This window comes from Cyprinodon tularosa, unplaced genomic scaffold (assembly GCF_016077235.1).
Source record: "Cyprinodon tularosa strain WSP-4 unplaced genomic scaffold, ASM1607723v1 ctg522, whole genome shotgun sequence".
Lineage (NCBI taxonomy): Eukaryota > Metazoa > Chordata > Actinopteri > Cyprinodontiformes > Cyprinodontidae > Cyprinodon > Cyprinodon tularosa.
In genome coordinates this window covers 722,728-737,972 of record NW_024039255.1, presented here as the reverse complement: position 1 = coordinate 737,972, position 15,245 = coordinate 722,728, and the positions used below count along the sequence as shown (strand labels likewise).

Sequence of the window (15,245 nt, the reverse complement as noted above, 5' to 3'; positions counted from 1 at the left end):
GCTGCAGCTCATGTTACATGCTGGGGTAGGTGTGGTCCATTGCAGGGGTGGAGCTAGATGGGGGGGCAGGGGTGGCCATTGCCTGTGGCCAGGGTCAGACTGTAAAAGATTTTCGGCCCTGGCATTTTTCCATCTACACCGCCCCCCCATCCCGAAAAAAAAAATAAAAAATATAGAAGCGCAGTCCAATGTGTGAGTCTCAAATGTGTGACACAATACGGATACACATTGTGGATTAACTAGTCTATCTTCAAGCATCACACGACAATCATCACAAAGATGTCTATAATGCGGTTTTACTGGCTTTGGTTATTAACACGGACGCGGCAGTGACTGCTACTGCGTAACGTCCACATTTAGGGTTTGGAATTGATACGATTTTCATGATTCCATTCCCTTATCGATTCTGTGAAACGATTCGATTCCTTATCGATTCTGTGAAACAATGAACTTGGTAAGAGCACGCCTTTGCCTGGGACATTCTATTTCTGCCTGCCTCTGCGAAAACAGAAGGCAGCCTCTGAGCCAGCCAGGCTATCCGTCTCGTCACAACCATCCAAATCTATTGGAGAAGGCATCTGTTTAATTAAAAAACATTACTGTACAATTTCGGGAAATAAACTCATCTCCCCCTGATTTTAATAAACGAGTGTCTCCTTTCTCTCGCTCCCTGAACTGTGGAGCAACTTCGTAGCATGTTTAATAACCCCAAAAAGAGGTAGGAAATTGGTTTATTTCCAGAAAGGGTATACAATTTACTAGGAACCACATGAAGCACAGCCAGTGATATAAAACTAGCTACTTACCACCAGAGTTGCCTTCCATGCTGGTCGTAACTTTAGCTTCTGTCCAGATGCCGTGTATGCCATGTTGTGTGCGAAGGGTTTCTGCATGTTGGATGTATTTCCTCCCGCGGATGTAATTGCCACTTTACATCCAAACTTTCGATCGGTTTACCCGATTGGATGCCATTTGAAACATTTTTTTTTTACTTTTCTAGACTTACGCCTGGTCACGTCAGACTTGCTTACTGAATGCTGTGTGCGTAGCTTGCGTAAAAAAACATGACATAACTTGCGTAGAAAACGTGACCTAAGTCCTGCTGCCCAGCGCTAGGCTCTGGTGCTGCCTGGAACCGTTAAAAGAACTGTTAAGCGAGCTGCCAAATGGTGCCATGGAACTGGAACTAACAGAACCGGCTCTGAACAGGAACCGGTTTCCAATTCCCATCCCTATCCACACTTGCACAAAGGCAGCCAGACACAAACTCGCACATACTAGGTCTACAACGTAAGCCCGAGTGTTGTAAAAACACCAACATAAAACAATACAATATAGAGGCAGACAGGCAGTTCCTTAAGAATGAATCCATGAAAGCTGAGTGGTGTGTAAGCATTCACTGCCATGCTAGGTGGGATGTGGGCAATGAAACGGAATAATTTAAAGAGATGCAAAACCCCATCATGCACTGCAACATATTTTTGCAAAATATTCTAACATAAATTCGCCAAATATAAGAGCAGCATCGTTTTTGGTTTAAAGAAAGCATTTTAATTATATCATAATTTAGTTTGTTGCAAGGATTTCATAGTTTGAAGAAATAGAAAATTACACCATATGCCAACAAGGATGTGCATGACAAGGAAGGGTTATATATACTTCAATTAGATAGGTAAGATTGTATTACATCTTGAACACCTTGGTAAATTATATTCACAGGTAGGTGGCCGGACCTACCATTTTTTTTTTTACCTCTAATACAGATGGTGGCAACAGTAATACTCTCAATTGGAAAATTAAAAACATTTAAATTTTTCATATATTAACATTTACATACACTGTGGTTAATTATGCACATCAATGTACTGACGTTAAAGATAAGTACAGAATTCAAGCTCTTTTCAGAACTACATTTTATGTTATATGGAGTAAAGAGGAAATTATTTCTCTCTGCAAATCATATAGGAGTATTCAGTGAAATCATAGATAACTATTTTAATAAAAAGGTATTAAATAATCAATTTATGTAGATATACGTACTTGTAAATATAATTTTTTTGCAGAATGATTATTAATAAAAGTAACTGACAATGGAAAATATGTTTGCCCCAGAACTCAAACCTGAAACAATTGTATCCACTACACCTTTTATCTAGGAAGATGTTTAAATATATGTGTCTATTTTTTAGCAAAGGCCGTAGGAAAGGATATTATGTTTTTATTTAGAAAATATGGACATTGTGCTCATTAATTTTCCAGTTGGACAGTGTAGATTTACCCAGAGGTTCTGGCGCCTATCCACTTTCAGCCACCCCTCAGTGTATATTGGTTATTTCCTGGCCACCCTTCTAAAAATGTTCTGGCTACGCCTCTGGTTCATCGGAGGAAGGAAGCAGCGAAAAAAGCCCTCCCTCGACAGAGATCGCATGTACTCCATGGCAGTGATGGATCTGGCAGGAAATATGCTGCATATTATCATAACATTATCAGCCGTGTTTGCATTTGCATCAGTTTCTTTCACAATAATCAAATTGACTCGTAGTGATCTCATTGGTCTTAATGAGATGACTTCCTGAAAGTAAAAAAAAATGGATTTGATGCAGCACCATGACTGGAAAGCACTGAGGTTTAGAGGAAAGATTAATAGCTTTAAGATTTCAACTAGGGCTTCATTCATTCAATTATAAACAATCATTTGCATGACTGAAACAAACCCTGCTGAGCTGTTTTACATGACTTATGAAACGTATGTTTCATTTTCTCACAAATTTTCTATTACACCTTGAATTCAATTACTGCCATCAGTTTATTTAACTTGGAACAAAACAAGGTTTTCTTCATCATGAAAACATTCTTAGACGTATATATGCATAAAATAAATGCTCTTAAAAGTGCAAGTAATGAATCAACATGCTTTTATTAAGTTCAGTTTGACTTTTTATGGTTAACTTGAATTATTTTGAGGTCAGTGATTAAGATTGTTCTCTCAAGGTAAGGAAAATGGTATAACTATATTTGTTAAACTTCAAACCACTTGTCGCATAATAACAGTCAACTTAACTTTTACCGATACCAAGTCATACTTTTTTGGAAATAATAAAGTACATCTAAAAAATGTTTACTTTTTAAACATATAACGATCTTTGAGGCATATAGTGACCCCCACCTGCTGTTATCTTCACCATTTCTGTGCTGCCCTGTTCATATCTGACAGATTTAAAGTGAAACAAAATGTAACCAGACTCTCCTCCTGTCTTCTGTGAGCCATATCCCCTTCCTCTTCTGATCTAGCATCAACATGCGCTCTGCTTGATACCGGAACAAGAGGACAACATTGTGTGTGCTGGTTTACAGCTGGTATTAGAGTTTGTCTCTCATGATAATAATCTAAGTCACTCGCTGTTCATGCAAATGAACACATAGGAAAGCCACACACAGGAAAGGCAGAGCAGCTAACAGCCAAGAGAGGAATGATGATTCTGATTAAATTCAGTCTATAGCACGGTATAGATTCACTCCAGATGCCTTTTAAACTACTGATGGCTTGATGAGATATGTTACGTGAACTGTTAAAGTGAAAATACATTCAGGGGCATTTAATGACTTGTGATTCTAAACTTAAAGGACAGAAGTCTGGCAGTTTTATTCCTGTTTTTATTTCGTTTTACTCATCTGTAGCGTAGCAGCACTGATCCTTTTCTTTCTGAGATTGCACAGCCTGAATGTTAACTCAGATCATTGGAGATTTTTTTTTTTTCGTTTAAGCAAATGTGCATTATAAATACTCTTGGGATAGACACTTATTGTAGCATTTATCATTGCCAGGAAAAATAGAAAGATGGGGATATAAGTCATCTTTTCAGAGGAATGGCTAACTAAAGCCTACAGATCATGTATCTTTATTGTTGTCTTTGTGGTTTAAAAATACTTGAAGTATTTTTTATGATTGTTTCATACTTTGATCGCTGTGTTCTAAATATGAATAGAGTTTTAAACTTTTTCACCTTTTTAGCAGCAGACTTGCAGTTTTGAAAGTAACAGTTGGATATCAGAAAGGTGTTTGTTTCTTTGGAGTCTGACTACACTGTGAAGGATCTGTTGCAGAAAAAAACACCTCATGCAATTTTTAAATGCCAGCTTTTTTCGGAATCACAATAATTTCTAGAGAACCTAGATATCTAAAGACTGATTAAAATAAGACTGTTTCTCGACTGAATAATCAGATCTCCAGTTGCTTTAATTTTTAAGTCTCAGGCCCATGTGAAAAGATCAGGTTGTCTAATAATCATACATTTCTTGAAATTAGAAATGCATCCATTTAAAACTTCAAAACATAGTGACATGTTTAAAATGTCAGCTCTGTATTGCAGTGTCATGCATTCAGCCTCTCTGTCTCCAACATATCAGATTATTCTAGTAATCAACTCCTCATTACCTGATGTCTGTTTGCTTTGGAAGCAAACAGACATTAACACTGCTTTTCTTTCCTTTTTTTTTAGAGCAGAACTACCAATTGTATCACATCGTCTCAAAATATAAGCCAGCCTTCCCTCAATCACCTGCTCTATGTTATTATTCATACATTAATATTGTTCACAGTAGCCTCCATCTACCGGTAGGTAAAAATCATAGTTGACAAGCATCACTAAACAGATCAATTGCAATTTCTGTTAGAGATATTTCTATACATTGAATATTACTTGAACCATAGTAGAGTAATAAATAGAGTAATATAAATGCATGCCACAAATGTGATTTTATTATTCCATAGTAGAGTAATAAAACCACATTTGTGACATGCATGCTGCTGATTGTGTGGAGTTTGATAATTTATTGTAAAGGGTGAGCTAAAAGTGAAAGTGACGTGGAGTTCAACAAGTGAGGTAATTATTTAAAGAAGATAGAAGTTGTTCCAGGAAAAGGGCAGCAAAAGTGTGATGTTGCTGTTAAACAGACATTCCCTTTAAAAATCAGACTGTGTCGTTCTAGACATTCAGAAGAACAGAGGATGTTGATTGAGAAGCTGATTGGAGAGGGAGAAATGTAGGAAGAAGTCCAGAAAAGTCTTTGCAGCTCAGCTAAATTACCTCAATGATAGACCTGAGAGAAGAAAAAACCCAACTACTTTTTAAAGGGGTTTAAGATGGAAAAATGAAAAAAATATATATATATACGGTATATATATTTCAGACTGAACCAAGAAACGTCCAGGAAGAGTAGTTATTCTTCCAACACTGCACTAAAGATACTTGGTGACTTGCAAAAAGAATAAAATAATCAAAGTGCACGCTTTTGAAAGAAGGTAGAAAAATGGTTTGGTCTACTTTTTTTAACATCTCTGTCCTGGCTAAGGTTGAAATGTTGAGCTCCACCATTTATGACCTCAGGAGTGAATAAAGCCTAATGTGGTAGAAATCTTCTAGAACAGGATTTGCATCTGCTGCAGTTTTCTTCCAGTTAAAAGGGATTTTTTTCTCTCTACTGTTGCTACATGCTTGCTCTGTATGACGGGTTGCTGCAAAGCCAGTGACACAATGCTACGCTTGACCAACCAGTCTGTCTGACCTGGTTAAAATGAATTGTGTGAGTAGAGTTCAGACGAAATGTGTTGTAAATGGGTGCTACATAAATAAACTGAACGGAAGATTCAGTTTTCCCGTGGCTCAACATTACAGTTGTGGAATGAAAGAATCATTATAACAAGCCTGATATAGTAATTCCCTAAAGATGAGCTGGAGAATGTTGCCTGGGAGAAACGGTCTGTCTCTGCTGAAGCTGCTCCTACTGTGACCCGTGTCTGAGAAGATTTACTTAAGTCTCTGGAGATATGAAATCTTTAAGGACTTAGTAGCCAAAACAGAGAGTTGCTAGGACGACAGTGGTTAACTTGGTGTGAAAAGGTATGGTTTAACAATAGCAGTAAAACAGAAATTTAACATGTTCCATTTATCTCCAAACAAGGAATGTAAACATTATCACCTAAATTACAATGGACACAATGATGTCATGTGGAACATTTATTCAAATTTAGATGCATATGTAGAAAAATATAGTAATTTCTAGGGATGCACAATATAATCGGCCCCCTATCAGTATCGGCCTTAAAGCTGAATATCGGACATCGGCCACCCCACCGATATTTAACCCGATATTTGATCAGCTTCTGAGTTTCTAAAGTCTAAAAAAAAAAAAAAAAAATACTACTTCTTCTTCTTCCTCAAAAACTTCTAAAGACGAGGGAAAAAATATTGATACATTAAAATATCACAATATCTTCATATGCTGATATATTGCCATTTAAAAACACCATATCAATCTCTTTTACTAAAAAAATATTGTTATATGTCATCGTTATGCTACGAAATCCCCCGAAAATTCACGGAATTTTGCCATATTTTTATATGTTGATATATTGACGCGGTATCGATCTATTTTACTAACAAAATCTCACAAGAATTTGCAAAATATCACGAGAGTTTGTAACAGAACGATGAAATTTCACGAGATTTTGAAAGTAAAATAGATCGATACCGCGTTTTTAAAAATCAATTTGATATCAGCATATGAAAATATATTTGAGTATATTATTTTTCAAAGTGTCAGAAATGGATAAAAAAACTGCAATTTTCAATGACTACTTATTTTTGTCCAGCTTTAACATCAGTATCGATATCGGTTATCGGCTACATGAGTTTTAAAATATCGGCATATCTGATATCGGCCAAGATCCCAATATCGTGCATCCCTAGTAATTTCAATTCAATTTATTTACGTAGCACTGATTCACAACACGTCATCTCAAGACACTTTACAGATACAAGTCAACCAGATCATGCAGTCAGATCGTTCAGGTTCAAAGTTTTTTATCTAATAAAAATTTGTTGATTGCATCATCTCATTGACTTGACGACAATCCCACACACCAAGCATGCTTATAGCAACAGTGGAGAGGAAAACTTCCTTTAAACAGAAAGAAAGCTCCAGCAGAACCAGGCTCAGTGTAAGCGGCCATCTGCCGAGTCCGACTGGGGTTCAAATCGACAGAAGCAGGGATAGAAAAGGTAACTGGACTACACTGGGGAAAAACAGGCCAGGCTCCAACATCTATTAACAAAGGTGTTGATGGCAGCAGTACAGCTGATCTCTCCGGGCTGGTGTCACAGCCAAATGAAAACAGACCAAGTGAAGCTACTATGATGAGAAAAAGCAGAGAGCCTAGCCTTAACAAATACCATAGAATGGGAGAAGAGATGGAAAGAAGCGGAATGATGAAAAGGGGTCCCTATGTCCTCCAGCATTCTAAGCCTATAGCAGCATAACTTTAGAGATAGCATAACCTGAGCCACTCTAACTATAAGCTTTATATAAAAAAAAAACTTTTAAGCCTACCCTTAGAAATTCTAGGAACCACTAGTAAACCTGCAGTTTGAGAGTGAAGTGCTCTGTTAGAAACAGAAGAAATAATCATATCTCTGATATAAGATGGAGCTTGGTCATTTAAACCTTTTTATGTGAGAAGGAGGATTTTAAATTCTGCTCATGATTTAACAGAAAGCCAATGAAGAGAAGCCAGGATAGGAGAGATATAATCTCTCTAATTTTCCTCAGAACTCTGGCTGCAGCATTTTGGATCAACTGAAGGCTTTTAACTACAGTTTGTGAACTTCCTGATGGTATAGAATTACAAAAGTCCAGCCATGTAGTACCAAATGCATAAGTTTTTATTCAGAACATGGTAACTTCATGTGATTTTGCTTTTTTGCTGATAAAAGACTGGAAAGTTTGGTCAGAGTTAAAAGGAAGAATGATTAAAGGAGCTCACTGGTTGTCGGCCATAAATGGCAGAACAATCCTTAGTTCAGCCGGACTTCCCTCCCTGTTTCATAGAGATCTCTCACCTGAAAGGCTTCTGCAGTTCTAGATTTGAAGTATCAGGCTTATAAACTGTAGTTAGAACAGCAGTTCACAAGATTTTGGGAGACAGCAAGAGGTGGTTTGGGAACCACTGTATGAATAAATGACTGATAACGGAAATAAAGTCACTAATAATTAGGAATAGACTAAATAAACAAGAGAAAAGGGTGAATTACTCTGAATATAAACTAGAGAAATGGAGGCAATGCAGTGCTCTTTTAAGCTTCAACAGAGAGGTTATACATGACGGGAAAAACTGTCAGAGACTGTTACTGGTTTTCTTGTGTGAGGGCACCATTATCTGATGTCACCATGCTGGTGTTTCTTTGTGCTGCAGAACATGTCAAAGTGACTTTCACACCATGGGCAAGACTTTATAAAAATGTTCTTTTATGCGTTAAAGACCAAAGCTCTCTTAAGTTTATGTTCATCCCACAAAGCCCAAACTGTTCAGAGGAGAATCTTTTCATGAATATTTGTGCCTGGGTTTGAAATTATGATTATTTTAACCTGAAGTTGTTCTGACTGTTTTAAATAAATGCAAATGAAATAAATAAATAGCTTGAAATTTGAACCAGCTTCTATTTTTTGTTTTTATTTTTTTAATATTGATGTGCAGGAGGTGTGCGTGGGATTATTCTACTGTGACTCACTGACTTTGTGACAAATCTTCTCAGTGTTCGAGTGCGCCTACGCTCAGCTGGTTCTGCCTTGGTACGGCGTCCCTGAGCCCTGCGAGCAGCAGCCTCTGCACAAGGTGCTCAGCAGGGATTTCGACTTTGTAATCGACCGCATCATCGACAGAGCCAGGGACTTTGATGTTTGCCAGGCCGTTGTGGGCTCCATTAAGATTTTGACGCAGCACTTGCATAATGCAAAGCAGTCTGACCGGTAAGACTTTTCCTCTTTCTTGTAATGTATATAGAAATTCCTGCAGCTGCTACTTCGGTTACTCTTTGGACCCAGTAAAACGTCTTGATTCCAGGAAATTCTTGTTACTTTAACAACACAGCACAACAACCTGTGGTTGTGCTGTGTTGTATTACATTTAAGATGTTTTGTTTTTGTCACTTAAATGCTTGATCTCATCAAATTTGTCCATCGGACAAAAGTAACCAGAGTAAAAACAAACTGTGATATGCAAATAAGAATTGAATTTATTGGGTGCATAAAAGCTTTCCAAACTAACATAGCCCAGAAACCCGCTGGCTTATGCCAACAGTTGGGCAGAGTTTACAACAACTAATAGTCTTTAACTCACCGAAAGTATCTCAATTGGATCCAAGTTCAGACTTTGACCAGACCACCCAAAATATTTATTTATTTTCTTCTGGATGTATTCATAAGTTGAATTGCTTGTCTTTGGGATCAGCGTGCTGCTGTATAAACAGTGTGCAAAGTCACAATCTGATGGCAGGACATTGTTCCTCTGGTAGGGAAGTGATTTATGGTTCCATAAAATCAGCTCCACATCATCACGATGTTTTAGTTTTATAAAGCAGGATGCATACCCTTTCAAATGTTTTAACTCATTGTTCAACAGATTTTTTTTTTAGCTTATACTCCTAAAGAATATTAAAATGTATATTGTTAGCTAATTTGAGATGGGATTTTAGGTATATTTTGTCCAAATAGTTTCTCTACTTGGAATTCCTCCATGTATGACTCTTTTCCTCAGTTATAGGTCATAAAATAGTCTATCTTTTAGCAGATGGGGAAAGACAGTTAAATCTTAATGTTAGGGTTGCCAGCTTGGTTTGGATATCTTTTTTTTTTTCTTTATAAATAACAATCTCATTAGAACGCAAAAAAAAAAATAATCTAGCATCATTTGGATTTGTTAAAGCATATTTAGTTATTTTAACTCCTTAATGACTTAAAGAGGACATGATAATATTGTGAAGATGAAATGACAAGACAAAAAAGCAGTTTGCATCAGTCAATCTACCTAAGCTTATCTTGTTTATCTGACATTACTGCTTAATGTACTTGGAGAACCTAAAAATGTATAGATACTACATGATATGAAAACATTGCATATTAGCATTTTTAGTTTAACCGTACTGAAACTGAATGAATCAGTTTAAGCAGGCATCCTAAAACTAAATATGAGGCATGAGGTCACAAAATTAGATTAACAAAAAGGCAGCATCCTTATATTTCTGAGACAGATGTGACTTCATGTTCAAGAAGACTTTCAAAAACGAATCAATATTAATACAAGGTGAGAAATTAATTTTTCTGCAATTATCTTGTCAAACAGAATGGGCGGTTGTTTATATCGGTTGATATGGCTAGATGCTTCATCTTTTAATGAAAGCTGCATCAGAGCTTATCTTTTTCTAATATTAGATTTTTTTAAAACAAAACATGGAAGTTTGAGAGAATCTGTAAAATATGATCAAATCTGTTAGAAACGCGCCAATTACTCTTTGTATCGGTTCCTATATTGAAGAAAAATTTAGATCAGGAATTAATGAAAATTGGTTTCGATCCATGAGAGGCAAATGAATTCAATCTATTTTTGTAAGAAATGTAAGTTAGTTTAAATCTCTTGAACAGCATCTCTTTATTGGATTCTTTCTTTGTAATAACTTAAGTCAGTTTGACATCTGCTTATTTTTTCTCTTAATATGGTTTATTGTTTTTATGACTTCCCTCCCTGACCTTTATGCTTATCTCAGGTTGTGTTTTGGGATATTCATGTAATCTTTATATTTATATATGCACTCCTGTAGAGAGACATGTATGAAGGCCTAAGTGATGATGAGCAAACAGAGCTCAGGTATCGTGGTTACGTACCGGCATCTACAGATTTCCACATTTAATTATTGGAATTGGGTGGGAAGTGAATACATTTGGATCAGTGAATCCCTAATATCTGTAAGGGAGCATAATGCAAACAACTGTATGTGAATCACGATTTTAGGTGCTCATGAACATTCAGACTCCTGTCTCTGTTTTCTGTCTCAGAGACCCCTTGTTCAGCTCCGCTGCTCTGGAGATGGCGGTTCTCAGAGAGCTTTCTGACGCTCTGGTGCGCAACCTTTTCCCAAGATCTTTCTGGGGGCATAAAACCAACCATTGTGCCTTAAATGAGATCATTGCCTTAAAGGGTAAGGAAGTGCTTAATCTTCTCTCATACAGTAACACAGTGCTATACAAGGACTAAGCCTCTTGACGTCTTTTCAGAGTGTGAATTCTGTGTAATCCCTTATCGTCAGCCGCATTATAGAGCTTAGAGAGGTATTTTAAGGTATGTAAAAGAATGGATTTTCCTGCTGTGATCCTCCAGTTTCCTTTAGGGTTTTGTCATTTTTTTCTAGCTGTGGATATAATTTTTTTTTATCTCATGACTCTTGCTGCAAGGAAAGGTTTTAGTTTTCATCTGAAGGCAGCTCAGCAGGTCTGTCATACTGAGTTGCCTGCTGGTGCTTTTTTCTATAGTTTTTCCAACATGAGCAGAACTAGGTCGAATCAGGAGCACGCATATAAATTTAAACACGGCAAGAATGGAAACTAGTGCTTATGTGGATCCGTTGTTAAATGGATCGATTAGGTCATGTAGAGGGAAAGATGGAAATACTTTTCTTTTTTTTATGAAATGCAGGAAGAATCACTAAAATGTTTTAAAAACCTATGAAACGGGGAAGTTTATTTGGCGATTGCTCTCTTAACATCTTTGAATCACCAACTTTTCTTCCTTTTGGCTGCTGTAGTGATGCTCAATCTTTTACAATAGTCATTGTTTTGTATATTACCTGTGTATCTATAAGAGAGAAAGCTCCAATAAAAGATGCTTAGGGTACAGCTAAAGCCCTATTCTCTAAACATTTAGATATTAACTTCCACTGCTTGTGGGCTTGTTTTTAACTTGTTTGTTTTTTTTTAATGGGGAAAAAATAGTTATAAAGGGTTGGCATCTTACCGCCTTACAGTAGTGATCCTAAAAGTGAATTGAAAGATTACATCTTTCTTCCTCTTCTTTTTTTTCTAAAGCTACCAGCCATGTCTCAGAAGTGCAATTGATCCTTAACGAGCACATTGCCGACTTATTCTGCTCATGCACACATTTTCTTTCATGTTGCCGGTTTGATAAAAAGAGGAACGTGTGGCTCCTTTAATCTCAAGCTGGAAACAAGACAGATTATTATGAGGATCAGAGCTCTTCAATTTTCAGAGAGAATTGCAGAAATTGCTGGGGAATTATGCATACCTGAGTGGAAATATCTGTTTCTAACATTTTGTTCAGGCCCCTTTCGCGCTGGATTAAGACCCACAGCATCAAGCATCAGCTAGACAGTGAATCTTTTGGCTCTATCTGCTGCATATGAAGTGGGTAGTCGGCTCTCCTTTTTATGCATAATGAGCCCCTTTTTTTTTTCTCAATATGCTTTAAAGACTCTGGGTTTGAGTAGTTTTTCTGTTTTGTTTGGGCCCTAAGTCTTAGCGGTACTCTATTCGCTGGCCACAGATCTACTAAGTTATTGCAGCCCACCTAATGCGAAACATTAATCAGACAAGATTAGCATAACATTAGGGTGTCTCTGGAGGAGCTACAGAGATCCGCCACTGCAGGCTGGAGCCTCTATAGGCTGGAAAATATATTTTTTTATCTACTCATCAAATATGGCCTTTGTATGAAAGTGGCAATAGGAAGTTTTCTGCTAAAGATGAGTCATGAGAAATCCTGTGTAGGGAACTAGGACACTTCAGAGGCTCCAGCAATAAGGAAATACACCAAATATGGGAATTAGGAGAAAATAGCCAGTCTAATGGCCAATCTACCTGTTGATTGGCCAATCTATCTGTTCAAATATGTGGTAGGTAATATGCAGAATGGCCAATCTACCTGTTCAAATATGTGGTAGTTAATATGCAGAATGTGAATTCTGCATATTAACCACACACAGAGAGTTTGTTATACGCTACATTGTGTGCGTCTCTATAAAGAGAGCAGTGGTGGTAAGGCGCTCTGGCCAGCTAAGACCAAAACTTTTATCTGACAACAGATGCTTGTTGTCTGGATGCGTTTCTTCAGACGAAGAAGGGAAGCTTGTTAGAAAGGATGGGGAGGATGGATGCAGCTAAAAACAAAAAAATGTGTGATTAAAACCTTGTCGAGGTATCAGATTGGTGCAGAGGTTCACATTTCTCAACTAGCAAATAACCCAAAAATGCAGCCAGAGCCACAATTAAATTTTTATATTTAAATATTTATTTGTATTAGAACGGTCTAGTCAAAGTAAAGACCTGAACACTTTAAAGAATTGAAATTATGAACTTGAAACTCATATTTACACGTTTCTCTGTATTTAATCTGAGTAAGTTTCAGATTTTTATTACAGAACTGATGTAAATTAAAGTCTGTAAATGTTCCTAACTGAAAGAAGCATTGACTCAGGTGGCTGAATAAAGAGCTGCTGCTCTCTCTTCAGATTTGCATTTATAAAATCTTGAAAAGCATGTCTTTTTTTTTCTTAATTCTGCTTACTTATCTCAAATTCCCATTATATAAAGAAAAGCAAAGACCTATATGATTATTGACTGTGCGGCATGTGAAAAAAGGGAAAACATCCCTTCTGTTGCAACCTGACCCGGTCACGCTGGGCTGCCTTTAGGTGAGATTAGTTGGCAGCATGACATGCTTGGCGGTGCACAACGTTCTGCATAGAAAACACCTTTCCTGCATTCTGTCCTGATGCGGATAACCTAACAGAAATCCTGATAGCGTTCCCATCGCCACAGAAAAGCCGAAACCGATGTGGAATTTACAGAAATCTTTTCACATAAGGAAAGAAAAAACTCAACTGTAGTGCAAATCAAAAAGTTGTGGGGCTGCACTTAAACCTTGATAAGAAAGCAACATTTTATTTAATATATTTTGCCTTAGGTTATCTTAATTGGAAGTTATCCAGATAAATTTTGAATGGAAATGTGGCTCTTTATCAAGGTCTGTGCAAAGTTTATTCAAAAGTATTTTTAAAAATGAGAAGTAGTTGTCAAGTGTTGCCTTAGCTCTCATAAAATTGCCCAACCACATAAAAAAACATTGCTTTCAAGGTTTTATATATAAAAAGGAAGCATTTTCATGTTTCTAAACATTGTATTTATATTCCCCATCTTGATTTAAAGCTCTTTCAGTTAGTTTCTTGGTGGATTTTCTTATCTCTGTATAAAGCCTGGGGATTTGGTTTCCATTTTTTTATGTCAGTCCAAGATAAGCTCATAGTTTATGTGCAGATATGAAAAATTTCCTGCTTTTATTAAACAAAAAAAGGAAAAAAAAGCACTTTTTCCCCCCAACACATACTCGGTCAGACTGCAGCTACAGATTTGGAGGCTATATTAATCATTTAAAGAACATGGTTTAAGAAGAGAAGTCTGAATATCTTCAAATGTTTATTTTCTCTGGTGATTAATTAGATTTATTACAATAAGTTTACTGGTGCTCTTTCTCGCAGGTCTGGGCCTTATGGTGAATTGGCTGTCTGACCCAGACAACCTGAACCAGCTGGTGGTGAATCAGCTCGACATTGTAGCCCTGAAAAGCTTTGCAGAGGAGCTGCAGGCATCTGACCCAGATCGAGTCTCTGTTGCTTCGCAGGAGGGCGAGGGCGACGAGGAAGGCAGTGAAGTGTGAGTAGCTGTCATCTCTGCACCCCACTGATCTGACCGAGTGTTAGTGAGGCTCAAAAAAGAAGAATCTGCAGCAGCAGCAGCCATCTGTGTTTAAAATTGAAACTGACATGACTTTGTTTTGACTCTGATGTTTTTTCCCCAGGAACTTTGCAGGAGCAGAGATTTCAGCCGGCTCTGGAATCGCATTAAAAAGGAGAGGTACGTCTGTCGACTTGTTCGTTCACATTTAGAGTATAGATAACCCTACCTCCATATCTTCTTATACAACAGTTTGATGAAACACTATGGGAACACAGCAGGGTGCCAACTATGACATTTCCATTTTTACCGGCCGGTCCTTCCATGCACAGTTAGTCTCAGTTGTTCTTTGTTTCTCTAGGCTGCTAATTATGAAAGCTGCACGCTGCCTGCCAAATAAGTTACTGTTTTCTTTTCGAACAGAAGGAATCCAACAGCAGTAATGTTATAATTAGTGCAATTTGTTTAAATATTGCAGAGATCACATTCAAGGTCTGAATACTAATCATGCTTTTTTTTTTCCTTCTCCTTCCTCATTTTTCTTCAATCTACTGTTTATCCTCTTTGCAAACTTAAAGCCAACATTTTTTCACACTTATTCTAATCATCTAATTAGATCTTTTCTTTTTTGACCTGACAATCACAAACTTCTATGCCATCTTTTTATGTTA

The 15,245-nt window shown here is 37.2% G+C and overlaps 1 protein-coding gene across 1 annotated transcript in view; it reads left to right on the top strand.

Annotated features, from left to right (window-relative positions):
• Nucleotides 1-15,245, top strand: part of si:rp71-46j2.7 — a 31,479-nt gene that overhangs the window by 925 nt on the left and 15,309 nt on the right. The window contains exons 3-6 of the mRNA XM_038303994.1: nt 8,592-8,805; nt 10,888-11,030; nt 14,379-14,553; nt 14,699-14,754. Of these exons, the coding sequence (XP_038159922.1) occupies nt 8,592-8,805; nt 10,888-11,030; nt 14,379-14,553; nt 14,699-14,754 (588 nt within the window). The remainder of the gene's footprint in view (nt 1-8,591; nt 8,806-10,887; nt 11,031-14,378; nt 14,554-14,698; nt 14,755-15,245) is intronic.